At 33.6% G+C, this 27338-nt stretch overlaps 1 protein-coding gene across 3 annotated transcripts in view; it reads right to left on the bottom strand.

The window, feature by feature from the left end:
* GULP1 (GULP, engulfment adaptor PTB domain containing 1) overlaps window positions 1-27338 on the bottom strand; it is a 119870-nt gene that overhangs the window by 70281 nt on the left and 22251 nt on the right. For 2 of the 3 annotated variants that reach the window (XM_011978399.1, XM_011978400.1), the window contains exon 3: window positions 4334-4405. The exons of the other annotated variant lie outside the window; for it this stretch is intronic. In XM_011978399.1, coding sequence (XP_011833789.1) covers window positions 4334-4405 — 72 coding nt within the window. The remainder of the gene's footprint in view (window positions 1-4333; window positions 4406-27338) is intronic. 3 annotated transcript variants of the gene reach the window in all.

The raw sequence follows: 27338 nt of genomic DNA on the forward strand, positions 1-27338 counted from the left end.
AAGGAAAGAAAGAATGGAAGAACTAGAGAAGGGAAGGAAGTAGGGGCTGAGGTAGAAAAACAAAGTGGAGAGGTAAGAAGGGAGTGGGGAGGAAGAAAGGAAGAGAGGGAAGAAGGAGAGAATGAAATAAAGAAAAAGAAAAAGAAGCCCATTTCTAAACTAGGTTTTCTGAAACTTTTCTCTCTTCTTCATAACAGGATGAATTAACTGTGCTCAAAACAGCTTCAGATTCATGCAATCTAATCTTCTTATTTCAAAGATAAGGATAGTAAGTCCCAGATAAGCTATGTACCATGGTCATAAAATGGGTTTGTAGGAATTAGGCCTAGTAACTAGTTTTGCAGATATCCACTAAATAATCTTTTTCTTTTATACAACATATATTCTGCATTTAGAAAAGAAAATTCCCAGTTCTACCTTCATTCTTATCAATGTTTACACTGGTTATTGGCCTTGATTTTTGAAACTATGTTACACAACTCTCATGCCTAAAGTTATACTCATTCACTCTATATTTTTTTCAGTTTAATATTCTCCTTCCTGCCTCTCTTTTTTTCTAAAACTTAAACTAACTGTATTCTATAGTTTGCATGCTCCCCTCTAAGTCCCTTTTGCTACTTACAGATTTCTTGCCTTCCTAATATTTCTAATTAACCTTAGGAAGATATGCTGATCAATCTACATAACATTATATTCTATTTTTTCCCTAGTTACTATTTTAATGTCAAAGCTTGAACAGTCTTTTTTGTAAATTTCTTTCAATTTTTGCTTCAGTGGATTTATTTCTTGGTAGATCTAGATGGATACAGCTATCTGCCATTAAAACTTGAATATAATAATCCAATAAAAATTAATCAAAGGAAGTGATGCATAAGCATTTTGGAGAATGACTGGATACAACAAATGAATATAACCAAGACTTTGTCATCATAACGTGATGGGGAAGGATGGAGTAGTACTTGAAATAAAGTATTTGGTTAAATATATACTACTGATAAATAGAACTATTAAATAAAATTTAAAGGGAGCACAACTGAGTTTCAATATTATCATTACATAATTTCTATCCATTTCTCGGAGGACTTTTTAAAAAGTGAAATTAAGTAAACTACTAATGGAATATAGAGTATTAGGCAATAAAATTAATTTACTAATTTGGGCCTATTATTTGAAGCTACTATTTTTCTTTGGGGTTCTCATATTTATATTTTTAATTTAAAGTATTTCTAATAACCCTACAGGAAATGAGCTATGTTTATATATAATTAAATTAAGCTCTAAATGTTTTATTAATTACATAACTGATTGTGAAGACAAAATAGTGTTATACAACACAGAAAGAGTGAGTTCAAATGGAAAATCTACTAGGTTGAGACTTCACGAGGCTTGACAGCAATTCCCAAGGGCTACATTTTCTTGCAGTAATTTCATGTAACTTTAATTTAGTTGTAGCAGAGTGAGGGGATTTTCACTCTAAAACTGGATTCCAGGAATGCTGCCCACTGGGTATCTCCCAGGGAAATTGATAAGCTTTGAATCTATATATCAATACTTACTTACATGTAAAAATCACAAATTGTTTATGAAATACATTGAGCCCCCAACATCTGTACTAGTTGTATTAATAAAAATATATAAATCACTATTAAAAATAAAATTTGTTCCAATAAACAGTGCCATTCAATACATAGAAGTCGAAAGGGTTTAAAATTACTACATTTCAGAAAATTTGTTTTATTTGTTGTTGTTGTTTTTGTTTATTTTTTTTGTTTGTTTCTTTTTTGAGACGAAGTTTCCCTCTTGTTGCCCAGGCTGGAGTGCAATGGCGCGATCGCAGCTCACTGCAACCTCCGCCTGCCGGGTTCGAGTGATTCTCCTGCCTCAGCCTCCCAAGTAGCCAGGATTACAGGCATGTGCCACCAAGCCCGGCTAAAACATGATCAAGAAATAGAAACTGTTGAACATGATTAGGAAATAAAGAACATATTTTGATATGGTATCTGAACTTTAAAAGGTTAATACTTACAAAAATAATTATATTTATAAAAGAAAAATTTATAAACTATAAATTCTCTAAAAAATGACAGTATAAAAAAGTCAAAGTTTTAAAATTTTTTGAAAACTAAGCAGGCATCATTAAACACAGAAACACGAAAAATTCATATTGATAATTCTTTAATTTCTCCATCAGATTTTATTCTTAAATTTTAAATTCTTGTTTAAAGTCAGAAGCCATTACATTAATATTGCTGAAAAAGGAGTAAATATAAATAAAATGTTACCTTACATGGTAATATAAAATAAATAGTATAAAGTAAAGTAAGTAATATAAAATAAAATAAATTATAAAATCACATACTGAATTATATAAATTTTTTTAAAGCAGTCAGAATTCATATGTTACAGAAAAACAAATAGGAAATTAAAATGGAGATGTGTACGTATGATAAAAGAGCAAGTTTCTTTTTTTCTTTTTTTTAGTAGAGCCACACCACCACCTACTGGCCATTTCGAACCAGTAGAGCCGGGTTTGACATTTAAAAAATATTCTTAGTATACTTTGAATTGTAGCTTCTGACCCTTGACACACACAAAAAAGCAAAAAATAAATAAATAAATAAAAAGTATTGTTTTATTCATTATCATTCGTGTATGAATCATTACCCTTAGATATACTTTCCTGATATACAAAATGTTTGCAATCAGCACAGTAAAATTGCTTATTAAATACAAACTTATTTTGGAAGATATTTGAGAAACAACAGCTTCTATAAACTAAGTGTGCATTTTTAAACTATACTACATAATTTTTTTTACCTTATTGTAGGTCACATTCTTTTATTAACAGAGTACATTTCTAAACATGCAACTCCACAGAAATACATATACAATCCTTCAAAAATATATGTAAACTAGCCATTGTTTAGAAAGCATTTGATTTCAAATATGTCTTTACATTTGATCTATTCATTATTCAATTGAATTTTTTTGGTTTTCGATTTGGGTTGACTGAACAACCTACAAGGCATAAAGAAATACTACGTGTAAATAGCATTGTTCTTTCATAAAATATTCTGATTGAAGTTGGATTCATGCCCAGAATTTGCAACTTTTTGAAAGCATTTAAATAGAATCCTATTCTAATGTTGTCCATAAACTGTGAGCCCTTTTAAATCTTCTTTTGGATTGATTAAAACTATTGGCCAATAAAAGGCAAATCTAAATTATTACCTAATGAACAGTGGAAATAAATAGTTGGTTAATCCACTTTTTTCCCAAATGGGAGCGATATTATCTTGGGAGTTTTCAGTATATTTACTTAAAAGGATTAGTAAAATATTTTCATATAAAATAAAATGGATAAAATATTATTGACCTTTATTTCTTTACCTAGAATAGAAGCCATGCCAATTCAATTACTTCTCATTTTAAACACAGAGTAGATTCCACCAGATATGACATTCTCAAAGCAAAGTAATACCATTTAATGTCTCTGAGTTTGCCTGGCACACTCAGAGGTCTAACCCTCCTTTAGAATAACTGGATGGTCCCTAAACCAAATAAAGTTAGAGAAGGGTTATTTCTCCTAAAATGTGAGAGCGACTATAGAGAATAACATTAATTGTGTAAAAAAAAGTAGCACTATATATATTTTCTTATATGATAAAGCTGAGAATTCTGTTGAGGAGTTTTTTTAATTTTAAAATCTCAGTGAAACAATGTCCTTCGAGATGTGGAACAATTAGAGAAACACGGTGTGTGGCATCTTATATAAGATTTTCTCAGGAAACTTGTTGACTAGGATATGTGGGGTTGCTTATTAAATGTCTTTCTCTCCTCTCTTAGTTTCACCAGTTTCCCCATGGCTATTTATGGACATTGCCAGATCCTGTTGGACTTGTAGATTAGGACATATTTAACAGTGTCACTACAAAATTCTGGTTGAAATCAACTCTAACTCCACATTTTTAACTGGTGGATATTATATCTTAGCCTTTAAATACAGTTGTTTTGCTATTACTAGCTTTTGAATTGGGACATAAGTTCACATTATCCAAGCAAAGTAAAGGCAAGCTATAAAACAAACATTCAAGACACACTGCCATAAAATATTATTTTTAGAAAAATATGAACAGTATGCCATATTTTAAAAACAATTTTGTGTATATATTTACTATTAAAAATGTTTCCTTGATATGATTACATTTCTTCAATAGTTCATTTTTAATAGGGTGAAGCTATACCTGCAACAATCATGCTTTGATCTCCTTCAATCTGCTGAAAACGTGACAGAATCAATGTACTTGTAAATTATTTGAAGGGTTTTCCCTACCTTTAATTTCCTTACAGCATCTCTCACAACTTCTGTTCCTTTTGGCTGTTCCACTTCTGTACTGCCAAGAAACTGAAAATGGTCATTTGTGAGACACAGGCTTTCCTACATCATATATCATTGCATCATGTTGAACTATAAGATTGCATAATAGAATGGTTTAATAGTAATGTAAACTCACATTTTAATTAAATACAAATATTATTTTATATTATATCAAAATATAAATAAACTTTATCATTTATACTTACTGTAATCAAAGTTTATTTTTAAAAACATACTTGTTTTCTAAATATTTTACTTGCAGATTTTTACTGGAAAGAAAACTGAAGTTATTTTATTAGGCCCAAGGGAATAACGTTGATCTCAACCGTTAAAATTTAGTAAACTTATTAGTAATTAAAAATTATTTTTCATTCAAAGCATATAATTGTATTTTGTTACTATATTTAACATCAATAGTAAATTTCAAAGTTTATAATTTCAAGTAAACATTTTTCTTTGTTTTCCACTTATGAGACTCATCTAACATGTAGAATTTAAAATACAAGCTTCTTTTAATAGTCAATATATACAACTAAGTAAAGCTATAGTTAGACTAAAGAAATAAAACATACATGACCTACAATTTTACTGTTTTAAATAAACCTGCAAGTAGTCAGTAAGTGATATGGTTTGGCTGTGTCCTCGCCCAAATCTCAACTTGAATTGTAGCTCCTGTAATTCCCATGTGTTATGAGAGGAAATTGGTGGGAGGTAATTGAGTCACAAGGGTGGGTCTTTCCCATGCTGGTCTCATGATAGTAAGTCCCATGAGACCTGATGGTTTTATAAAGAGGTATTCCCTTACACAAGCTCTCTTGCCTGCTGCCATGTAAGACATGATTTTGCTCTTCGTTCGTCTTCTGCCGTGATTGTAAGTTTGCTGAGGTCTCCCCAGCCCTGTGGAACTGTGAGTCAATTAAACCTCTTTCCTCTATAAATTTCCCAGTCTCGGGTATGTCTTTATTAGCAGTATGAGAACAGAATAATACAGTAAGTGTGTTTAGTTAAAACCTGACCGATCCATAAAAAGAAAAAAGTTTCATAATAATTATCACACTGTAATAAAATCTCTACCTTGGAGAGATATAATACCTCCTAAACAGAAATCTAGCATTACTAAATGTTCAATATCAATTAGAATTGAAATATAGAGGTTTTATTCTAGAAAAATGTCTATATACAGGGAAAACAAACATTAAATTCATGAAGTATATGTAATTTTCCAAAGACTTTTTCTTTGTTCTTGTGACATACCACCAATTATGACCAAAGAGATTCACAAATTAATCACTTCTCCTATGTATAGACATAGGAGAATATGTGTTTGTAAACTCTACATTAAAGATTCCATAAGTGGAATCTTTTTCATGTATTAACTTACAGAATAGAAGGGAAAATAGAGTAACGTCATTTTATCTCTTATTCCTTCCTTCATTCTTGAAAAAAAATAACCACTAAGGAAATTAGAGTTTTGATTTTCAAAATGGGCTTGCTGCACAACTGGCATGAGAATTACCTAGAGAGTTGGTTAAAATGTAAAAATATATGTTCCTTGGTCAAATAAATCATAATCGTTAGAGGTAGGGCAAGTGAATTATATTTCTAGAAGCACTGCAAGTGATTCCTTGTACCAAAGTCTAAAGAACAGAGTTAGAAACAGTTAACAGGCCATGCGGATAGTGGAAGGTAGGTACAAACGTGAGTTGAAAATACAGGCAATAACTGGTGTTCCCTTTCCGAAGAACTAATGGAGGATAGAGAGTAAAGCTCAGTTGCACTGAGGCAAAGAGGAGTTTCACTTTTCAGATTCTGTAAGGTACAACAGTTCCTTTTTCTTCTTTTTCTTTTTTAGATGGAGTCTCGCTCTGTTGCCAGGCTGGAGTGCACTGCTGCAACCTCGGCTCACTGCAGCTTTCGACCCCTTGGTTCAAGCAATTCTCCTTCCTTAGCCTCTAGAGTAGCTGGGATTACAGGAACGTGCCACCACGCCCATGTAATTTTTGTATTTTTAGTAAAGACAGAGTTTCACCATGTTGGCCAGGATGGTCTTGATCTCCTGACCTCATGATCCGCCCGCCTCAGCCTCCCAAAGTGCTGGGATTACTGGTGTGGGCCACCACGCCCGGCCAACAGTTCCTTTTTCTAATATGCTTCAACTATATCAAATTGTTAACAGGCCCTAGATAAGATATCAACAGGCTTTCAGTTTGCCCCACTGTGACCTGAAATTGTTGGTTGACCAGGCATACATAAAAGACCAAAGTGAATGAGAAATTTTAAGCTGAAAAAGAAACGAAATCCTGCTACCAAGATCGGGAGACAGCCAAATCTATTCCTGACACCAATGGAGCTGTCACATTTCTCCAGTTTTGGATGAGTGTTTTCAAACTTGATTGAATGACAGAATCATAGGGGGCGCTTCAGCCAGGTGCAGTGGTTAGGATATGGTGCTTTAATAAGCAATCTGTAGTTTCAGCTACTCAAGAGTTTGAGGCAAGAGATCTGCCTGGGTGCAGGAGTTTGAGGCCAGCCTAAGCGACACAGTGAGGCCCTGTCTCAATTTAAAAAAAAAGAGAGAGAGAGAGAGAGAAATAATCATATTGAAAGCTATAATCTTATTACCAATGCCTGCAAGTCTGATTTGACTAGCCTGGGTCAGAATCAGGCCATCTATATATTTTAAAGCTCCCTAAGTGATATTAATGTGCCACCAGGTTTGAAAAGCACCATTTCAGATCATCCAGAAAGGAAGAAGAGTTCAAGTAGCTGAGGAGGATTTAACATAATAGAAACTATTTAGTTCTGAATACATCCCTGGGGTAAACTGTTCTCAACTTCTCTGAATTTATCATATCACTGTGATTAGGGGATGGTCTAGTAGTAGCAGGAGCAGAGGAGCAAAGGTGGATCCTGTATGGGGAAGTAATTATTGAACTAGAAGAAGGAAAGGTCTGGTGTGTCAGTAATAGACTGTAAGTTTTACTGGCAATATTTCTGAAGGAATATTCATACTTCAGCAGGAATGGCATGAGTCAAAAGTATTATATGCAAATAAGGCCATAGGGGAAAAGTATGGAAGAACTCCAAGTATATTCAAAATGAATCAACCTCTAGCTGTGCACCAGGAACCTTTTAACATGTTTCTTTCACCCTAGCTTTAATGAAATCCTTTGAGTAATGCAACACTGGGAGAAGCCTTGAGTGATGGTACGTATTAAAATATATCTTAATATGGGGCACTCTACTTAACCCAACTTTTTCTTATGTAATGTTAGAAAACCTATAAGACAATCATGCTAAAACTGAAAAAAAAAGTTTATTCCTTATATTTCCTGTATTTTTTTAATTATAAAAATCATGATACATAGATTAAATAATTCATATTTATATGCATTTCTTATGCCTATCTAAAATATTTATAAAACTCTTAGATATGAGGTAGCATGTTAGAACAAGCTCTAGATTTAGAATCTGAAGATGTTAGAAAAGTCCCCGAATTTCTGCCTTGTCTGACTCTTGAAAGACAGAGATAATAATGCTGTTCTTCTCTCCTTATAAAATCATTCTAAAGAGCAATTGCAATAAGAGATGAAAAAAAGAAAACCTCTTTAAACTGCAAGGTGTTCATGAGGGATTGCCATTCCCTTATCTGGTAATTGTTAGGGGAAGATATTAGGGTTTAGTGGACACAACTGGTGCCTGTTCAGTTCTCCTGGGACCCACTTTATCAACTCAGAGACCCATCTTCCAGTTTCCACATGCTTTGCTGGTAATGACTCACACTCAAGACCTCCAGAGTATTCCTTTTGGGCAATGAAGTCAAAGGCACCTTGCCGGTATTGAGAGCTAGAAGCATATGGGAGTTTTTGTTTTTTTTTTAATCCCCCCCATACCCACACCACCCCATCATCACATTCCTTAGCCAACGACTGACTTGGCTAAGGAAAGTAAGCCAAGTCAAGTTTTGTACCTCCACAAAACTTGTGGAGGTACAAAAGCCCAGCTTCTTTGTTTGGAGGTGAGATAAATGCTAAGGTATAATGTTATGATGCAGAGATTACCATGGAATTAGGCTAATGCTGTGGCTCCAGCTGATGTCTACTCTTCCTTCATTTCTTCTTCTTGCCAGCTCTGCTTTTTCTATTCATTTACTGATTTCTCCTGGGAGCACCCTCTTAATAAATCAAAGCACTTAAATCTTTTACCTTGGGGTTTATTTCTGGGAGAAACTGGTCTAAGACACTGGTTAAAGGCTTAAATGCTTACATTCCAGGGACATACAGTCTAGTATATAAACCCATAAATAACTGTCCTAAGTGCCATCAAAAGTCTTGTACAAAGTATACGAACTTTGATTTTTATCTTTTCCACTCTTCCTGGTTTCTGGAGGGTGACCGTGACCAGGGAATTAATTCACCCCATTCCAACAGAAGAGTTGTTAACTAGCTGAAGAATTAGCAAAATGCTAGGCATGGCTGGGAGCAGAAGTGAGTCACCTAACTGACAAAGATACTAAGCAGAAGTCCACATGCAGAATTGAAAGATCCTCTAGACTCTTTTCTCAGCCTGGCTCCCAGGATACTAGCTGCTAATCTTATAAGCCTCCAAGCAGAAGAATTTTTCCCTGAGGAAAACAGACCAAGGAAACCAAGACAACCTATGCTGACAGTTAACGATTCCATGTGAAATAGGTGAGTCACTTGATCAGTCGGCAGATGACAAGCCCTTCTCAAGTATACAGAACCGCCAGTTGGCTTTTGAGTGAGTCAATCTTAAATATCAAAACACAGCAAGTATGTGAACATATTTGAGAAAAGCCTCTCACATGAAAAGACTGGGGGGAAAAAAACAGCAACAAAAGGAATGGTTAGAAAAGTAGAGGGAGTGCAAGAAAAAAAAATGATGGTTAATACTCTACAGTCAATAAAGATATACTGTATTCATAATAAAACCAGAATGCTAGAAAAAGTAGCACATAAAGAACAAAAGAGAACTGACAGAAATTTAAAAATATGACTCAGGCAATTAAAAAATCATAAGAATATTAAAAGATAAAGTTAGAAAAAATTACAAGAAGTAATTATTAAATGCTTACAATGTTTCAGGTTGTAGTTTAGGAGTTAAGAATATAGCAGAGAGGTAATACATTCATTAATTAGCTATACTTCAAAACATACAAAATAAAAACATACAATGTTATCTGTTAATTAAAAAATAAAATTAATATTTTATTAAATGCACTGAAAAAACAAATTTCCCTACCCTTATGGAACTTACATCCTAGTGGGCGAGCCAAACAATATTAATATGAATAAGTGAATTATATGGTACTTTAGAAGTGATGGAAGTCAGAGTGTGTGACTGTGTCTGTTTTCTGTGTCATACCATTTTAAACAGGATGTTCAGAGGAGATGTCACAGATAAGGTGAAATGTAAAACAATCAGAAAGGTAGGTATTTGGGGAAATGTAGGCCAAGGAAGGGAAACAGAAAGTGCAAAAGCCAGATATTTAAAATGAGATACAAACTAGAACAATTGAAGAATTGGTCTAGAATTGTGTTTTTCGAAATTTGGTCCCAGGACTTGTAGCATCAACTACCATAACTAGGAAATTATCATAAATACAAATTCTACTCAATCAGAAACTGGGAGTGAGGCCCAGCCATCAGTTTTAATATCTTCTACAGGTGATTCTGATGCATGCCTAAAGGTGAGAACCTGTTTTAGGAGAGCCAACATTAAACCAAATAGAGTCCTAGAAAGAGAGAAGAGGAAAAACTAAAGGATAGAACACAATCAATCACTTTCCCAGAACCAAAGGTATAAATTTTCAGAACCAAAGGTATAAAATTTCAAATTAATGTTATATTAAGGAGTGAAAACAAATATACAAGCACAAATAGGCTTACCATCAAAATACTAGAGATTAAAAAAATCAGAAAAGATTCCAGAGAGAAACAAACAACAAAAAACAAAACAAAACAAAACCCAGAAATATGAATGACATCAGATATCTTCTTCATATCAGCAATAATGGAAGAAAGTAACTTCAAATTCTGAGGGAAATGATAATTTTGAACCAAGTTTCCAGGCTATGAGGAAAGAAAAATTCATACTGAGATGTGCAGAGGCTCAAAAAACTGCCCTGCCGTGTCCCAGTTCTCAGTAAGAAAAGAAGGAACTAAAATAAAACAGAGTAATAAGCCCAGGAAACAGGGCAGATATGTCAGGAGGGTGTTGATGGCCACTACAAACATGGTGAATAAAAGCACAGCAGTACAATAGTTTATCCAGAATAGCACAAAATAATAAAAGACAGGAAAGCAAAATGCAGTCACTTCAGTGAGGCTTAGGAGAAGAGCTAGAGAAGGTTTTGTTTTTTAGTATTTTCATTATAAATTTTGGAGAAATATTTGGCTATTTTAAATGGACATAGATTATTTGATAAAATAAAAATGAAATTAAGCCCCCAGAAGGTGACATGTTAATTTTGCATATGCTCATTTATTCCTTAAAATATTTTTGAGTATTTAATATCAGTCTAGCATTTACTAAGTGCTGGGTAGAGATCAGGTCCCTGTATTCATGGAGGTTATCCTAATGAGTGTGTGTGTGTGTGTGTATCTATGTCTATTTTATGTCTAGATGACAGACACACATATTATATTTTGATCACACAGATGGACTGGGCAGAGTGTGGGTAATATTTAAGAAACAGTCGTCAGTTCTCTCTAAAAAGGTGGCATATTAATGAGATGTAAGGAAGAAATGAAACATACACTCAAGCATATTGAGGTTAACATGACTCTGATGTGTTCACTAGAGATACCAGACTCAACAATTGAGTATACAGCACTGGAGCCTGAGGAAGAAGAATTCTGAAGAGATCATGTGGATTAAGGAGATCCTGGCACGAAGGTCTCAATGGAAGGCTGAGAGATTGAAAAGAGTGCCAGAATCCTGGGTCCTCAGGTAGCTGCCATATTTCAGAGGGAGATGGAAGAGAATAATGCTGCAAAGCGGAATAAGATGAGTGTTCAAGGAAATGGAAGGGGAATCATGCAAGTGAGACATTAATACTCCTGAATAGGTTGCCAGATACAGCAAATAAAATTACAGGATGTCACTGATGGTGGGAATGTAAAATGGTACAGCCAATCTGGAAAAAAAAAATGGCTTGGTAGTTTCATTTCAAACTAAACGTGGACTTACCATATGATGCAGCAACTGCACTCTTGAGTATTTACTTCAGAGAAATGAACACTAATGTTCAAGTAAATGTCCTGTACGGATGTTCATTGTAGCTCTCTTTGTAATAGCTCAAAATCAGAAACAATCTAATTGTCCTGCAATGAGTGAATGCTTAAACAATGGTACACCTATACCATGGAATACTACTAAGAAATAAAAATGAATGAATTATTGATACACAGGACAAGTTAGATAGATCAAAAGGGAATTTTGCCAAATATAAAAAGGTAATCCCAAAAGGTTTATTTTTCATTACTATTTACCTAAAAGAGAAATATAGGAATATTTCACTGACAATCTCTTAAAAATGGGACACTGATATATTCAACATTACTTAAAATTGTGTAAAAATACTCATTTTTATGTTTTGCAACTTTATGTCTTAATTCCTCCATGTGAGAAAAAAAAATTAGCAATGATGAAAAAAGAGTACAATGTTTCAGACTATTTTGCTTCATACAATTAGATTCAGAGTGTTATTTTTCACTTTGGCAAAGAGCAAAAGAAAAAAGTTACGTGCTGTCTGGCAAGTGATAATTGTTCCTGCATTTTTTTTTTTCTTACTTAAAATGCTCAGGGTTTTATTTATTTATTTATTTATTTATTTATTTATTTATTTCTGTACAATAAATCCTCACTTAACAGCATCAATAGGTTCTTTGAAACTGCAACTTTAAGCTGAAGGACATATAACAAAACCAATTTTACCACAGGCTAACTGATACAAACAACAGTTAAGTTCCTACACCATATTTCTGGTCACAAAACTATCACCAAACTTCTAAATAAAGACCGAAATACTTCTAATGTTAAACACCAAAATAAATGTGAGTTATACATACATTTAAGAAAGATCAATAAAAACAAGTAAGATAATTATTTACTCAATTATTTTAGATCAGGGTCCCAGGTGGCAGGAGCCTCGCCTGATAGCTCTGGGACAAAGCTGGAACCAGCCCTAGACAGGACGCCACCCAGTGGCAGGGCGCATTCACACACCCCTACACTCAGAAGGGGACCATTTAGACAGATCAGTTCACCAAACCTGTGCATTTTGGGATATGGGAGGAAACAGGAGTACTCAGAGAAAACCCACGCAGATATGGGGAGAACCTGAAAACCCCACACAGACAGTAGCCCTGGCTGGGAACTGATTTTTTTTTTCTCATCAACCTTATAACCAATAGCATGGAATAAAACATTGAATCAAAGAGTGTTATTCAAGGCCCTGCTGTAGATCCAAATAGACAAAATTTATTTTGGTAAATTTGTTTTAAGAAATATCAGGCCATAGTTTACATAAGTACAAGTGTGTGTCTTGCACAGTTGTGTGCTTGTGCCTGGAAAATGCAATAGGTTTTTCTGTTTATTTATGAATAAACACTTTAATTTTAATATTAATATATGCTCACTAAAAAAAATGAGAAAACTCCAGGAAAATGTATCAATGAAAATAAGCATCAACTTTTACCTCATAGCCAAGAAGTGACTTTGTTAAAAATATTGCATATTATCTTTTCAATTTACATTAAAATAAAAGTGATCGGCCAACGACAATATTAGGCAAACCTAACAAAAAAAAACCTCATCAATTACTATATAATTTGGCATTATTGTGTAAATATGCAGGTATATCTATAAGTGATTATATCTATATATATTGAACTTTGAGATTAAAACATTGAATATGACTCCTAAGCAAAATGGACAGATAAGAAAGATATAAAACACAGATGGGAAATTTAGAATATTATATTATAAAAAGTAAGATGTAGTCAATTGATCTAAAAATGTTTTGTGTATTATTAGTCTATATAATGAAAGTTATAAAAACATGGCATATATTTTGTCAGATTTTAAAAACTAGTAAATGTCTTTTTTAAATCTATAAAGATTTTGATAAATACAGAACAAATTTCTGATACTATAGACATAATTTTATATTCAACATAAATACTCCACCCCATATATCTCTCCACTCAATGTATATGAATACTTATTGTTTAGGCAGATGTACTCAAAACAGGCATTTTACAGGCTGCAGTCTGCTGAAATTAAATCTACAGAAATGTTATCAAACTTGCTATTGTAAACAAAGTATTTACCTTGGTGACTCTTAAAATGCTAGTAAGATATGTTGCATTTGGTTAATATTTTTCAAAATTCCTATAATTATTTTTCAGACAGTTAATATGAAACAAAGACTTCTCTTTTAAGCTAATTTCCACAAGTGATGTCTATATTCATTTCTTCCATTCTTTCACTGTATTCTATTATGCCTACCATTAGCATTTTACAACAATGTGTGCAAGTTTGAGGATTCCAACCACATTACCAAGTATTATTCAAAATGGAAGATTTTTTCACTTGAAAGGCTAAATACTTGTTTTATAATTTGCTTCTTTGCCAGTAGAGAGCAGTGTTGGACATCATATGGACTCATTTATAATATCTGCTTTCTTTCCTCAAATGTTGCAGAATCACTCTATGAATAATGTAGGATTGTTTTTAAATATCAAAAAAGTAACAATTAAATAGCTAGAGAGTTACTAAGTCTAACTGCTATGAAATTTGACAGTATTTAACATACAAAGGATATCATTTATAACAAAAATATCTGGAATACACATTTTATGTATAGTAAATTCAAAATATGCCAATTTTATGTAGATAATATGTTTGCTACAGAATTACTGTAAAATATTAAGGGAGAATAATTCCTACTTTTTATAATATAAAAGTTTTATCTTGCTTCAAGATTAATAAATATTGGTGGCATAACAAGGAATATTCTCATTATTTTAAAAAATGCATATATATCTTTGTAACCAATGCTGCAGAGCCTCAAATATGATAGGACTAATTTTCTTTGAAGCAATTTGACTCCATATGTGCAAAAAAAAAAAAAAAAGGAAAAGTATTTAAGCCTGTTAGCTACTCAACTGTACCCAGAAGATAAGCTATATAGGAGTAAGCCAATTTAATTTTATAGCCTTTATTTGGCTGACTTGCTATGGTCCCATTGCCAAGCAATATAGGAAAAGCCATTTTTAAAAAGCACATCATAACAGTCATTTGCTAAAGCAGGGTCAGAATCAATTGGATTTAAACTTATTAATCAAAATCATAATCCTGAAAAAAACTAAAATAGATCCACCAACAAAAGGTTATACTTTAAATTTGAAATTAAATACTCTAAAAAGGTCATCCTTTAAAGGACAAGGAAGTTTTGATAGAAAATGTTTAAAATATGGACTGAGTATTAAAAAGTCGACATTTTATATTTTATTTAATATTTGTTCCTCATTTTATTATAACAATTCTTTATTAAATTATATTTGTTCTTGTTTTACATGGATATAGGGTATATTATTTTTATAGTCTCTTGTTTTAAAACACAGTTTCCATGTTTAAGTCCAAACAAGTCTACTTGCTATAAACAAGAAACTGTGTTCATTGCTCAGGAGGCTCCCCCACCGAGTTTGTACCACACGGTCAGACTAAGAAGCAGCAAGTTTTTGTCCTGTCTGTGGAGTCCCTCCCATACTCAAACATCCTTCACATCTGAAGAGCGAGACAGGTGAAGTAAGTAGGGCATTTATCTGTATTGCTATCAACAAAAGTGTTATAAAAATAAAGAGGCATCAACTTGAATAGAAAACCAAAAGCATGGGATTTGGAGCCAGGCAAGCTTCACAATCCATTTCTCACTAGAGAATCACATGATTATAAAACACATTTTTGGGCTGTGGACATATTCTCATGTAACTTTCATTATTTTACAGATGTGAAAACTGAGGATCGAACTGAGGATAATATTACTTATCTATGCCACATCCATTTAGCTAGTTAAGATTTATGTTATATAGTTTCTATTGTGACAGTGGTTTAAAAACGAAGGCAGTCAAAAGAATATTTCATGTACTTTACAATCAGAGAAAATGAGTTTCTGAATACTGATTCCACTATTTTACTCTACCTTTCATAGTCTCACTTTCCTCATTCATAAAATAGCGAAAAACTCGGTGTTCTTGTGAGAATTAAATGAGAAAATACAACCAGCGACTAGCACAGAATGAATATTCAATGAATTTATGCTTAGAAATAAAAATGAAATAATAACAACCACATCAAGCAAATAAAAAGAGCCAACCCACCCACAATGAACTGCAAAGTAAGAAAGAATAAAGACCCTATTTTAAGCCACTAAGATTTGGGTTTTGGTTCTTGAGGCAGCTACACTACTTACCAACACATACGCAAGTTATTTTTTTTTTCCCTCAAACTGGTATTGGTTACTTTCAAACATTTATTCTTCTGAATTCCCACTGTAATTTAATTTAATTTATTTTCAATTCTCATTGCAATTTAATCAGATTTATATATAACATGAGACAAGTGAGACTTTAAAGATATCTACACATGTAATATGTCTCTTTGTGAGGGTCTTTTAAGTAAGTGTTTATTCTGTTTCTTAGTGAGGCTGAGTATATTTCATGCTAAATATATTCTTAGTTGCTTTATAAGTTTTGGTATGTTAGATTATTTTTCAATTCTACTTATAACAATATATTGCTATATAAGGAATGTTTACCCAGTATGTGGTAAGCTTACCAAATACTCTTAAGCCTAGTAGTGTTATTTTTTAAATTTAGGTGCGCTGGAATCCAATTATCAATAAAAGGAAATATATCTTTTTCCTTTTCAATATGGTTACTAATTATTTAATTTTCCTTGATCACAAAATTAGTTAAAAAGCAATGTTGTGCAACAGTAATAATAAGCATCTATATTTCATTCTTAATTTTCATGGAACTTACTTAAGCTTTCGACTATACAACATACCAATCATTGTTCTACTTCATGTTTAAATTTGCACAAAATAATCTTCCCAAATGTACTTATGTGCCTGAACACTAAATATATTTATTTGCAGAAACCCCTGACATTTCAAGTGCCCTCTGAGCTTTCTTGAGCTAAATTTATCTCTTATTCTCCCTTTTGGAGAGAAGATTCTTTAAATGCTCTAGCACCCCTCATCTTTCAGGGCTTACCATTCACAGGACTTCTCTGAGATGCTGGATTATCGTTATCATTACTATGATCATCATTAGTATGATTTCTATGTCCTAATCCATTTCAAAAATAGTTATTGTGCATACTCTATGTATCAGGTCCTGTTTCAGACATGAGGATACATCAGTGAACTAAACAGACCCAAATCCCTGACCTACTAATGCTGCCGTAGGCTACACGCGCATCTTCAATGACCAGAGTGCCTTATTTTTCTCACAGGTTCTTTCACTCCATTCTACCCAAAGCCTCGTTATTTGAGAACAAACAAATCAACTGCAACAAAAAGCTTTCAAATATGCAATAATTGCCACAGCATAGTTTTCTGGCTGTAAGTGATTATTGTTTGTTTTGAACTCTTATGCCATTTTTGAGAAAACCTGCTCCCGTGCTACAAGCAGAACTTCTTTTTCATATTTGAATATCATAGAAAATGAGTGATCATATTAAGGGAGTCTGTTACTCAAACTCTTGTCCTCATTTTTTTGTAGAAAAGGAGAAAAATCTACTTTTCAGATCTTGATAGGTTGTGCGTAGTTCTTTTGAGTGAAAAATGAGTGTGCTTTAACGATACTCCTGAAATGCAGATTTATTGATTTCATTTAACGGACTTTCTGTCAATGATTAATATGGCCTGACTACCTCTGCAAAGCATTGCTGTATGTAGAACTGTCATTAGTGTGCTATGAAGGCCAAAGCAAAGAAGGCTGGATCCTGTTTTACCTTCCAAGTTTAAAGACGCAATGCAAGGAAGCGTAAAGAAAATAAACAAACAACAATAACAAAAACCACTCTGACCTGAAACAAATTGAGACAAGCTTAATGTCAGTGGCCTCCTACAGAGGCATTAGGGAGAGCAGACTCTGCACTAGAGTAGAGCTTCTTTTATTCCACAGCTGTTTACTGAACACCTACTGTATACTAGGCACTGTTCCAGATACTTGAAAAGAAATGATGAACAGAAAAGTTAAAGATCCCTGTGGACGTGGCTTGGTGGAACTATGCAAATAAGTTTCAGAGTGACAGTCCAATGGACTTAAGCTTTGAATTCTGGCTCTGCCACTTGCTAGGTCTATCTTAGTGCCACTGAACTGCAGCTTATCAGTTTGTAAAATGTAGATAAATGTCCCCTGTACTTATAAGTGGGCTGTGAGAAAAAAATTGTGTGGGTAAAGTGCCTGTTGACACATAGCAGGCACTCAATAAATATTTGTTTCCAAAAGCAAATGGTGCCGAATGATGTGTCCAGCTGTATATTATTTGGTTCCAGATCCCAAAGTAATGCTAGAATAACAGAGTCTGTGGCTTTTATTCTTTTCCACAAGGGCCATTTTTTTTCTAATTACTTTACAGAGTCAGTATAATTCTATTAGCAGTCTGAAAGGAATCTGCTGGGAAGTTGGTGACTTTGTCTCACTAAATGACAGACAGGAAGACAGGAACATCAAGCATTCACATGTGGTGGGGTCCTGACAACTGTGGAGTTGGGAAAGGAGTGCAGCGCTCTTTGCATCATCAATTGGGTCCATCTCACTTTCATCAGTCTGCAATCAGATACAGCTATGAGGTGATCAGCTGTTTCATCTTAGCAGCTAATAAACAGCCTAATTCTCTCTTCCCCTTCTGTAAAAGTGAGCAAATATTCTGCTTCCACTATCGCAAATCAGGCTTTTGTTACAATTAGGCCAATCATATTATACATTTCTAAATTCAGTTTGGTAATTTTGTTTACTTTTTAAATCCCTGTTTTTTTAAAGATAATTTGATTTAGTTTTCTCAACACTTGAAGTCAATTATCACTAATTAGTGCTATTTAGTAAAGTTATGTTAATGCTTCACTGTAATGTTTAATTGGTTTTGTTTGAACCCTACTATATGCCGATTCTATTTGATTTTCCTTGGCCTTTAAAAAAAAATCAGTGGTAGCACATTCCTGGGCAACTTCTAAGAGTATTTTTCAGCTGCCCTTTTAAATTTCTAATCCTGCTATTATCATAGACCTTTATGATTTTATTGGAACCATTATAAAAATTTAATAGCCTGATTAGTAACTATAATCCCAAATTATATAAAAAACTACCCTTTACATATACAGAACTATATTGCAGCATATCACTTTTCTCAAAAAGAACCATACTATCTACTTTTCATGATATATTTGATTAATATACCAAATATTTAAGCTTGGTATTTTCAGACTACAGAACTAGTATTTGAAATGAGCCTTGACTCTGTGTACTTCCATTTATTAATTGAAATATGAACTGTGCATCCAATTGTTACATAGGAATGGTAATTAATGAACTATGTACTTTCATTTATTAATATGTCTGAAGATTAGAGTAAACCACTTACTCTTAATGTAATTTCAGTTCAAGCATTTTGTGACATGCCATTTCAGTTCCTTGATAATAATGCAAAATATAAAACACATATACTGACTCAATTCTGAGATTAATTTGATTGTTTTCATTCAAAGTGATACATGCTATTAAAATACACAAATAAGTGAAGTAAGGGCAAGAACACAGCATTATAATAGTATTAGAGTCATGCCACTTATTGCATCTCATTTCAAGGCTAACCTACTACAAATTTCAAAATTATATTTGTCCATAGAAATTATGGATACTGCTTGCCACATGCAAAATAAAAATAGAAAACAAATGGTATTCTCTTTGCTCCAGAAACACACTCATTTGGTGAATATTCAAGTGGAAACATCTGCACAAACCCAGGAAGCGTCACTCTATAAAGCCCAATAAATTCTAGAATGGGATTTTCCTAGAGACTCTCAGAGTTACGGCCACTTAATCATGATTAACTCTTTATGGGAAGATAGATAGCATTTTGTAAAGCAGGTAGTTTGGGGAAAGGCCTTTTTAAAGTCCTTGATTACATCCCATTGGAGCTGGACGGGCCTCAGTTACTAGAACCCCATTGTTAATCTATGCCTATAGAAATCCTGCCAGCAGCCTGCAGGAAAGAATGCAAAGTGGGTGGATGGTCTGGCAAAAGCCTAGGGCAAATGCAGGGAGAGAAAAAGTAACCTTCTCTTCTCTCAACAGTCTTAGCCTCTCCACCGAAAGTCCTTTTGGCTTGCTGCTGTAAACACACTTCCTGGGAGAAGTTCAGGTTGTGGTTGGTTCTTCCCCACATTGATTGAATGTTCAATTTGTTATTAGTATAGCAAATTTGCCAATTTATCATATAAGCCATGGGTAAAACACAAACCCCCATGTAAACACTGATGTTAAGGCGTTTACTTTTGTAAATTGTTATTGTCCTCAAGAACTGACTATTTACTGAATAACAAGGTCAAAGTTTATGTAGTGATGTAGAATTTAAGGGGAATCTGTGGAATTATGGAGATTAAGATTTGAATCTGGGCTCTGCTGTTTCTAATTGTTTTGTTATATCTCCTTTGTATTCCAAGCCTATTATTCTTTAAAATAACAGTGGTGATATTTCTGAGGATTTCTTGAGTTAATGAGACAATGGAGTTTGGCACAGTGCTAAGGATTTAGTAAGTTAGTATTTAATAGACTTATCTCACTTATCAAGTGGGAGAACTAAAAGTATTTTATAGATAAAAGCCAAAGAGTATCCCTAAAATTAAATTGTTCCATACTAAATAATCCAGGTAGATTATAGAAAACAACTATAATCAGTTAGATTCTGGCTTTTATCTACTGATTTGAAATCATATAAATGCAAATGAGCAGGAAAAATATATTTATCATTGGTAGTTCTCCCAATAATTTTAATGTCCCATTATAACTCCTGGAATTTAATTAGTGAAAATCTTAAATTTAACGGGAATCATAAAATGAATACTTACATTAGCAAGTATGCTTATGACACTGTAATTAAAATTAAAAGACAAAAGAAGTATATAAATAGGGCACTACTTATCAAATGTTATAGATTAAAATTTGCAGGAAATATCACACTAAAACTTTATTAGGTGCTAATTATATTGTATATATTCTTCTAGAAACTTCTTTCCTAAATTTCATAAAGAAAATTTTGATACAGTACTATAATTATATATCTGTTAAGTAGTATAACTGTACTATGTAGATGTGTGGTGATCTCATTAATAAGGTCATGCAGTTGGTCAACTATAAGGTAAAAAAGAGGTAAGTCTGAGGCACATTTGTTCAATGACTATAAATTGGTTAAAGTCTGAAACTTGCCTTGTTAAATGATCCAGTTTATGAAGGTCAAGGCACAGCATTCAGGAAATATATCATATAAATTATTTCAATACCTTTAATTTACATATATCCAGTTCAACAGACAGAAAGAGTTTGCAGCAAATCATTTAACTTCTTGGTTGTGATTTTCCATATGAATGGGATTGTGCACTGATAATTCTATTACTAGCCTAGAATGGCACATCTTCACCCAATGGACCAAGGACTTGGAATGCTGTGTCTATTAGATTGAGAATATTTTCTGACAAGGAAATCAGTACCTCAGAAGAGAGTGTGATTCTATATTTATATAGAATACTATACATTAGAATATGCTGTTGTATATTATAATATGTACATTCTATACTGTATATTATAATATGCTTCATAGTATGGAGTTATTTGGGGGTAAACTATGAACCAAGAGTTACAAAATTAAAACAATGAAGGAATGACTCAGGATTGTAGATGATTTCAATACAGAGAGGAAGGGTGGCATAGTTTGATAATATGAAATTCAAAGCTAGAAAATTTTAGGGAGGAGAAAGGGAGAACACTTAATTCACCTGTTATACCAGGTGCTACAGGATAGTTGTGGAAAGAAAACAGATACTACTTCAGAGGCTACTGGCAATTTAGTGTCATTATGAGAGAATTGGTTTTTATTCAGAGCAAGAAGCAGCAGTAAGGTTCAGAAGACAGGTTTAAGACAAAGGGTATTTTGCTGATGATTGATCTTGAATTCCCAGGGATTCTTTCTTCAAATAAACGTATTTAAAAAAATAATTTCACTGATTAAAAAATTTTTCCACTACTTCCAAAAATTTATTTATTTAAGGTAGCTTATAACTACTCATGAAATACAGAAAGATAAAATAAATTAGCAAAATGAAGCCGAAAAAAAAAAAAGCAAAATGGAAGAGTAGAAACAGGTTTGCAGTCAAAAGCCATATAATCTCGTAAATTTGCTAGAGATCACTCAGAAAGTAGGCTATGACTTTATTCAACAGCAGCATAAAGTAAAATAACAAACAAAAAAATCAGTTACCTTATGATTCACTACTGATTAGCTGAAATAAAAATAAAGCTGTTTCATGTATATGATGGAGCTTTGATTTGCAATTGGATTAATATGTGATCTCACTAACAAAAGTGTTTGATAGTTCACTAAATTTCAAATAGCCCATTGGATATTTGTGTTACTTTTACAATAGCTATGAATATGAAAAACAGCCTCACAATTCTGCTATTGTTAAGTACTTTAGAGAAATACCTATCACTCTCTGTCAAAACGGGATAAAGAAATAACTGCCTTTGCCTTTACATTCTGTTCTACATAGTTGCCTGTCTAAATAACTTTCTTTATAATTGTTTAACAACATTTAATTTATAAAACCATGAAATAATTATTAGGCTTGAAATGCATTGCAGGGGTATATACACCACATAGGCAACTCAAGCCCTGCTGTAAAAATGTTTCTCCTTAGTATAGTTCCTATTTCCAGCAAACTGCCAAGCTTTTAAAAGTCCCAATGAATTTCTACAGTCATGTTTTCCAAATCGAAAATATGTGAATCATGACATCTTGTCAGTTTTATTTTTCAGACAATACATTCTTTTTAGAGCTTTCCTAGTTCTATGTTATTAATGTTGGAAGTTAGAAGTCATGACATTTCCTTCTACTGTACAGAATAGTGACAGCTGAATTATTTCTGCTCCTTAGTTCTCCAAAGCATCATTGTTAACATTACCTTTGAGATACTCTGTAGTACTGAATTAAGGAATGGTTATTATCAGGGGAAAAAAGTATCGGGCAGATTAAGATCAGCACTTTAAAAGGAATTGTCAAGGCTTTATTTTTACTAAGTATATCTTAACCTAAAATTAAATCCAAAGAGTTAGGATACAGGTAGGTATTCTAATAATTAATTTCAATGTACATGTGTTACTAAAGTTTTTCAGTATATAGTATTATCAAGATAAAAAAGATGGTAGCGTTACTAGTTCAGGGATTCATATGGCATTAACAAGGTAATAGTACTCTCCATCGTTTATAAGACTTGGTGTGTGTTATTACATGCAAAGTCCATGGAAGTCATGTCCATGTCTAGTTATGGTTACAAGAAAAGGAGACTGCTATGGTTTAAATCAGGGGTGTTCAATCTTTTGGCCTCCCTGGGCCACATTGGAAGAAGAATTGTCTTGGGCCACACATAAAATACACTAACTGATATGGTTTGGTTCTGTGTCCTGACACAAATCTCATCGTATTGTAATCTCCATGTATTGAGGGAGGGATCTGGTGGGAGGTGATTGAATCACGGGGGCAGTTTCCTCCATGTTGTTTTCATGATAGTGAGTGAGTTCTCACGAGATCTGATGGTTTAAAAGTGTTTGGCAGTTTCCCCCACCCTCCCTCTCTCTCCTGCCACCTTGTGAAGAAGGTGCTTGCTTCCCCTTTGTTTTCTGCTGTGATTATAAGTTTCCTGAGGTCTCCCCACCCATACAGAACTGTGAGTCAATTAAACCTCTTTCTTTATAAATTACCCAGTCTCAGGTAGTTCTTTATAGCAGTGTGAAAATGGACTAATACACTAACACTAATGTTAGCAGATGAGCAAAAAAAAAAAAAAAAAAAGCCAAAAAACCTCATGTTGCTTTAAGAAAGTTTAAGAATTTATGTTGGGCCACATGTGGCCCATAGGCTGCAGGTTGAACAAGCTTGGTTTAAATATTGTACCCCCTCAAAGATTCACGTTGAAGTGTAATCTCCAGAGCAACAATATTAAAACGTGAGACCTTTAGGAAATGATTAGGTCATGGATTTACGACCCTATACAAAGTCTTGAGGAACTAGCTAGGCCTTTTATTGTTCGTCTGAGGGCCATGTGAGGACACAGCACTAGTCCCTCCTGGACAACACAGAGTTCAAGATGTCATCTTGGAAGCAGAGACGGGTTCCTTACCAGACATTAAGCCTGCCAGTCCCTTGATCTTCGACCTCCTAGCCTCCAGAGTTGTGAGAAATAAATTTTTGTTCCTTATAATTTACCCAATCTCAGGTTTCTGTTATAGCAGCATTAACTGACTAAGACACTTTCTAGGAAATCTCCTTAAGTACTTGAAACACCCAGAGATTAAGTTACATTATTGCACAATTTTATAGTGTAGAAAATATAAAGGATATGATTTCTAACATATATTAGTCACCTACTCTGTGCCACAAATTGTGGGAGCTGTTTTCAAATATATCTCATTTAAGAAAAACATAAATAGGAGGTCTTAGGAAATATCAATTCATATGTTTATAGATGGAAAGAAGACAATTTTAACCTTTAGTAATATAATTAATATCCAGAAGTGGCTATTACTACATAAATTATAGACATTACTTTAGAGGGAAAATGAATAATTTACTCTAGAATATTCTTATAGCATTAATAATAATCATGAAATAGTATCTTTATTAAAACTAAATCCAGGCTCAAGAATGAATCCTGATAAGTTAGACAATAAATGTTCTAAAATGTATAGATAATCTTTCCTTAAGAATTGCTTCACCAGCCATAGAGTAAATCATAACAGCTTACTGCCTATGGGAAAACCACCTTCCATGGATATCAGATGCAGCTCTCTCCCTTTCTGTCCCTCTTCTTACTAGAAGCATCCCAGTTTTATAAACATCTATCCATTCTACTATTATCCTTCCTCCACAATTGCCTGTTACCCTGCCAGGGCTACCTATTTACTATAATTCTAATAGAGCATGACTATGTGATGTTTATGAAGTCAGTACAAATGATTAACAAACATATTTTGAAAAAAAATGGTTTATAAGTTAAGGCATTAAAAAAATTAAAACTATGGCTCTGAAAATCCTGGTGCAACAGAGGTAAAAGCACAGAAAGTGTTCAAGGTTGGAAAAGTCAGACTGGGAGAGGAGGGAAGACAGCCTGCCTGGCTGATATGTTTTGGAAGAAGGCAGTGACAACAGGATACTTATTCTTTTCTGTTTTGGCAACTTCCAGGAATAAATTGCGAGAAACTACTCATCAGAACAGCAGGAGCATATCAAGGGGTGAGAAACAGAGGCATCCTTTTTTCTATCAGAACAGAACCAATGCCATGTAGTTCTATATGGCTTATATCTCAGTAGGACCAAGAGTCATCAGTCCCTTTACTCTTCCTGACAGTTTTTCAACCTACTGTAAGATGCAGAAACATCTTTAACAAGAGACATTTCTACTTACATAAAAACAAAGATCTTAGAGGTCTCATATCTGGTGGCATGCCATAGTGATTAGAAGCTCATACTTTAAAATCATGCCATCTGTACTTGAATACTATGCTAATAACAAACTGTAACTTCTGGCAAAGAATGTGTTTTAGTCCATTTCTTTTCATTGTTATGAAGAACTATCTGAGACTGAGTAATTTATAAAGAAAAGAGGTTCAACCCACTCACAGTTCCACATGATGGGAAGTCCTCAGGATACTTAAAATCATTGCAGAAAGCAAAAGGTGGGGCCAGGCAAGTCTTACATGGAGGCAGGAGAAAGAGCGAGCAAGAAAGAGGAAAGTGTGACACTTTTAAGTGTCACTCACTATCATGAAAGTGTGACACTTTTAAGTCATCAGATCCATGAGACTCACTATCATGAGAACAGCATGGGGGAAACTGTTCTCATGATCCAATCACCTCCCACCAGGTCCCGCCCTTGATATGTGGGGATTAAAATTTCACATGAGATTTGGGTGAGGACACAGAGCCAAAGCATGTAAGTTTGTAATTTTTATAAACTTCAATTTTATTATCCATAAAATGGGGGCCTTAATAGTAACCAACATAGTTAAAGTATATATAGGGTCATTATAACTACAGTATCTATCTCATAGAACTGTCATGAACGTTGAACGTAAAGACAGAATACATGCTGGACAAGTTTTAAGCAGCTAACAGTGCTAGCAGGATTGTGCTTACTGCTAAAGTACTAATAGAGTTGATAAGTCAGCACAGATCAATGATCAATCTCTAACCTTTAACCAATTTGATAGAACATGGCTGGTTAGAAGATATGAATAAAGGGAAGAGAATTTGTAAAAGGGGCCCTGTTGAGGGAGTATCAAGAGCCAGTGGAGGAAGGCAGAGGACTATTAGGACAAACTGTATAATTTTGACTCCAAGTTTTGTTAATCATAGATGGACATTCAAAAAATCTTGATGATGATGTCTGTACTATGCAAACATGTCCAAGAACAGCTTAAGAGAGGCATTTCTATTTCATTGGAAAACTGGTACTTATTTTAGCACAGTCAATTTTATTATAAGACCCTTGTTCCCAAAGGATGTATTTATCTAGGTAACACCAGTACAAAAGGTTATTAACATCTGCAATTTTTACTCTCCTAAATCATCACCTTTGGGCAATTTTGATGCTTATTAACACTGACACAACTGGAGTGCAGGAGCAGAGAAAATTGAAACTAAAGCCACTTAATTTGTGGCTTATCATTAGCTTCCTGTAAAGATTGGCAGGGGACGAGGTAGACATTATTAATCAATACAGGCTTTATCTGTGTACTTTATTTTCCTATTTGCATCCTCCAATAGAAAGAAAGTAACCTTATATTTCCCAGTGTTTCTCACATACATTCTGTCAAAATTCCGGTTTTCTGGCTCATTCTAGACCAGATCAAAATGAATGGACAGAAAATCTGTATTTTTAACAAGCACACTAATATAAGACACACTGATTCATCCTAAATAAATCCAAGTAAGATTAATTCTGCATATTCAATGAGAATGCTGCTCTGTGACATATGACACAAAGTATTGAAGTAGCTCTTAATCTGGCCAAGGATACATATGCCTTAGTTGCCAAAATGATGATCTGTATTAGGATAGTGCAGAAAGGAACTAAATATATTTTTTTAAAAGCACGTGGTAATAGAGTATCAGGTAGCAGCATTCTGTGGATTAAAAGCCAATCATTCCCAAAAATAGCTTTCTCTTTTATATATACTTCAATGCAGAAGGTTGATTTAATGTAAAACTCAAAATAAAAGTTGTATCATAATAATAAAAATACTACCTCTATCTTTATATGTTTTAATATATGTAAATAGGTAGACTATATATTCCTCTACTCTTATATTTCTGAAACTAGAGAAGACAGATTAAAAAAGGAAAACATTACATTTCAAATAATTTAAGATTTGAAAAGAACATTACCTGCATGGAAGACCAGGTTTTACTTTTTACATGGTGTGACCTTATACAAGTAATTTATGCACTTGGAAGTTGTATTCCTATTATAAAATGTAATAAGTTCTGAACACTTCACTGGAATGTAAAAGCATAAAGAAATGTAAGGTAGTAATATTTGGCAGAGACACGACACTTTGCAAAGGTATAGGGGCTACTACTCTAAATGACA

Source organism: Mandrillus leucophaeus, unplaced genomic scaffold (assembly GCF_000951045.1).
Source record: "Mandrillus leucophaeus isolate KB7577 unplaced genomic scaffold, Mleu.le_1.0 Scaffold1938, whole genome shotgun sequence".
NCBI lineage: Eukaryota > Metazoa > Chordata > Mammalia > Primates > Cercopithecidae > Mandrillus > Mandrillus leucophaeus.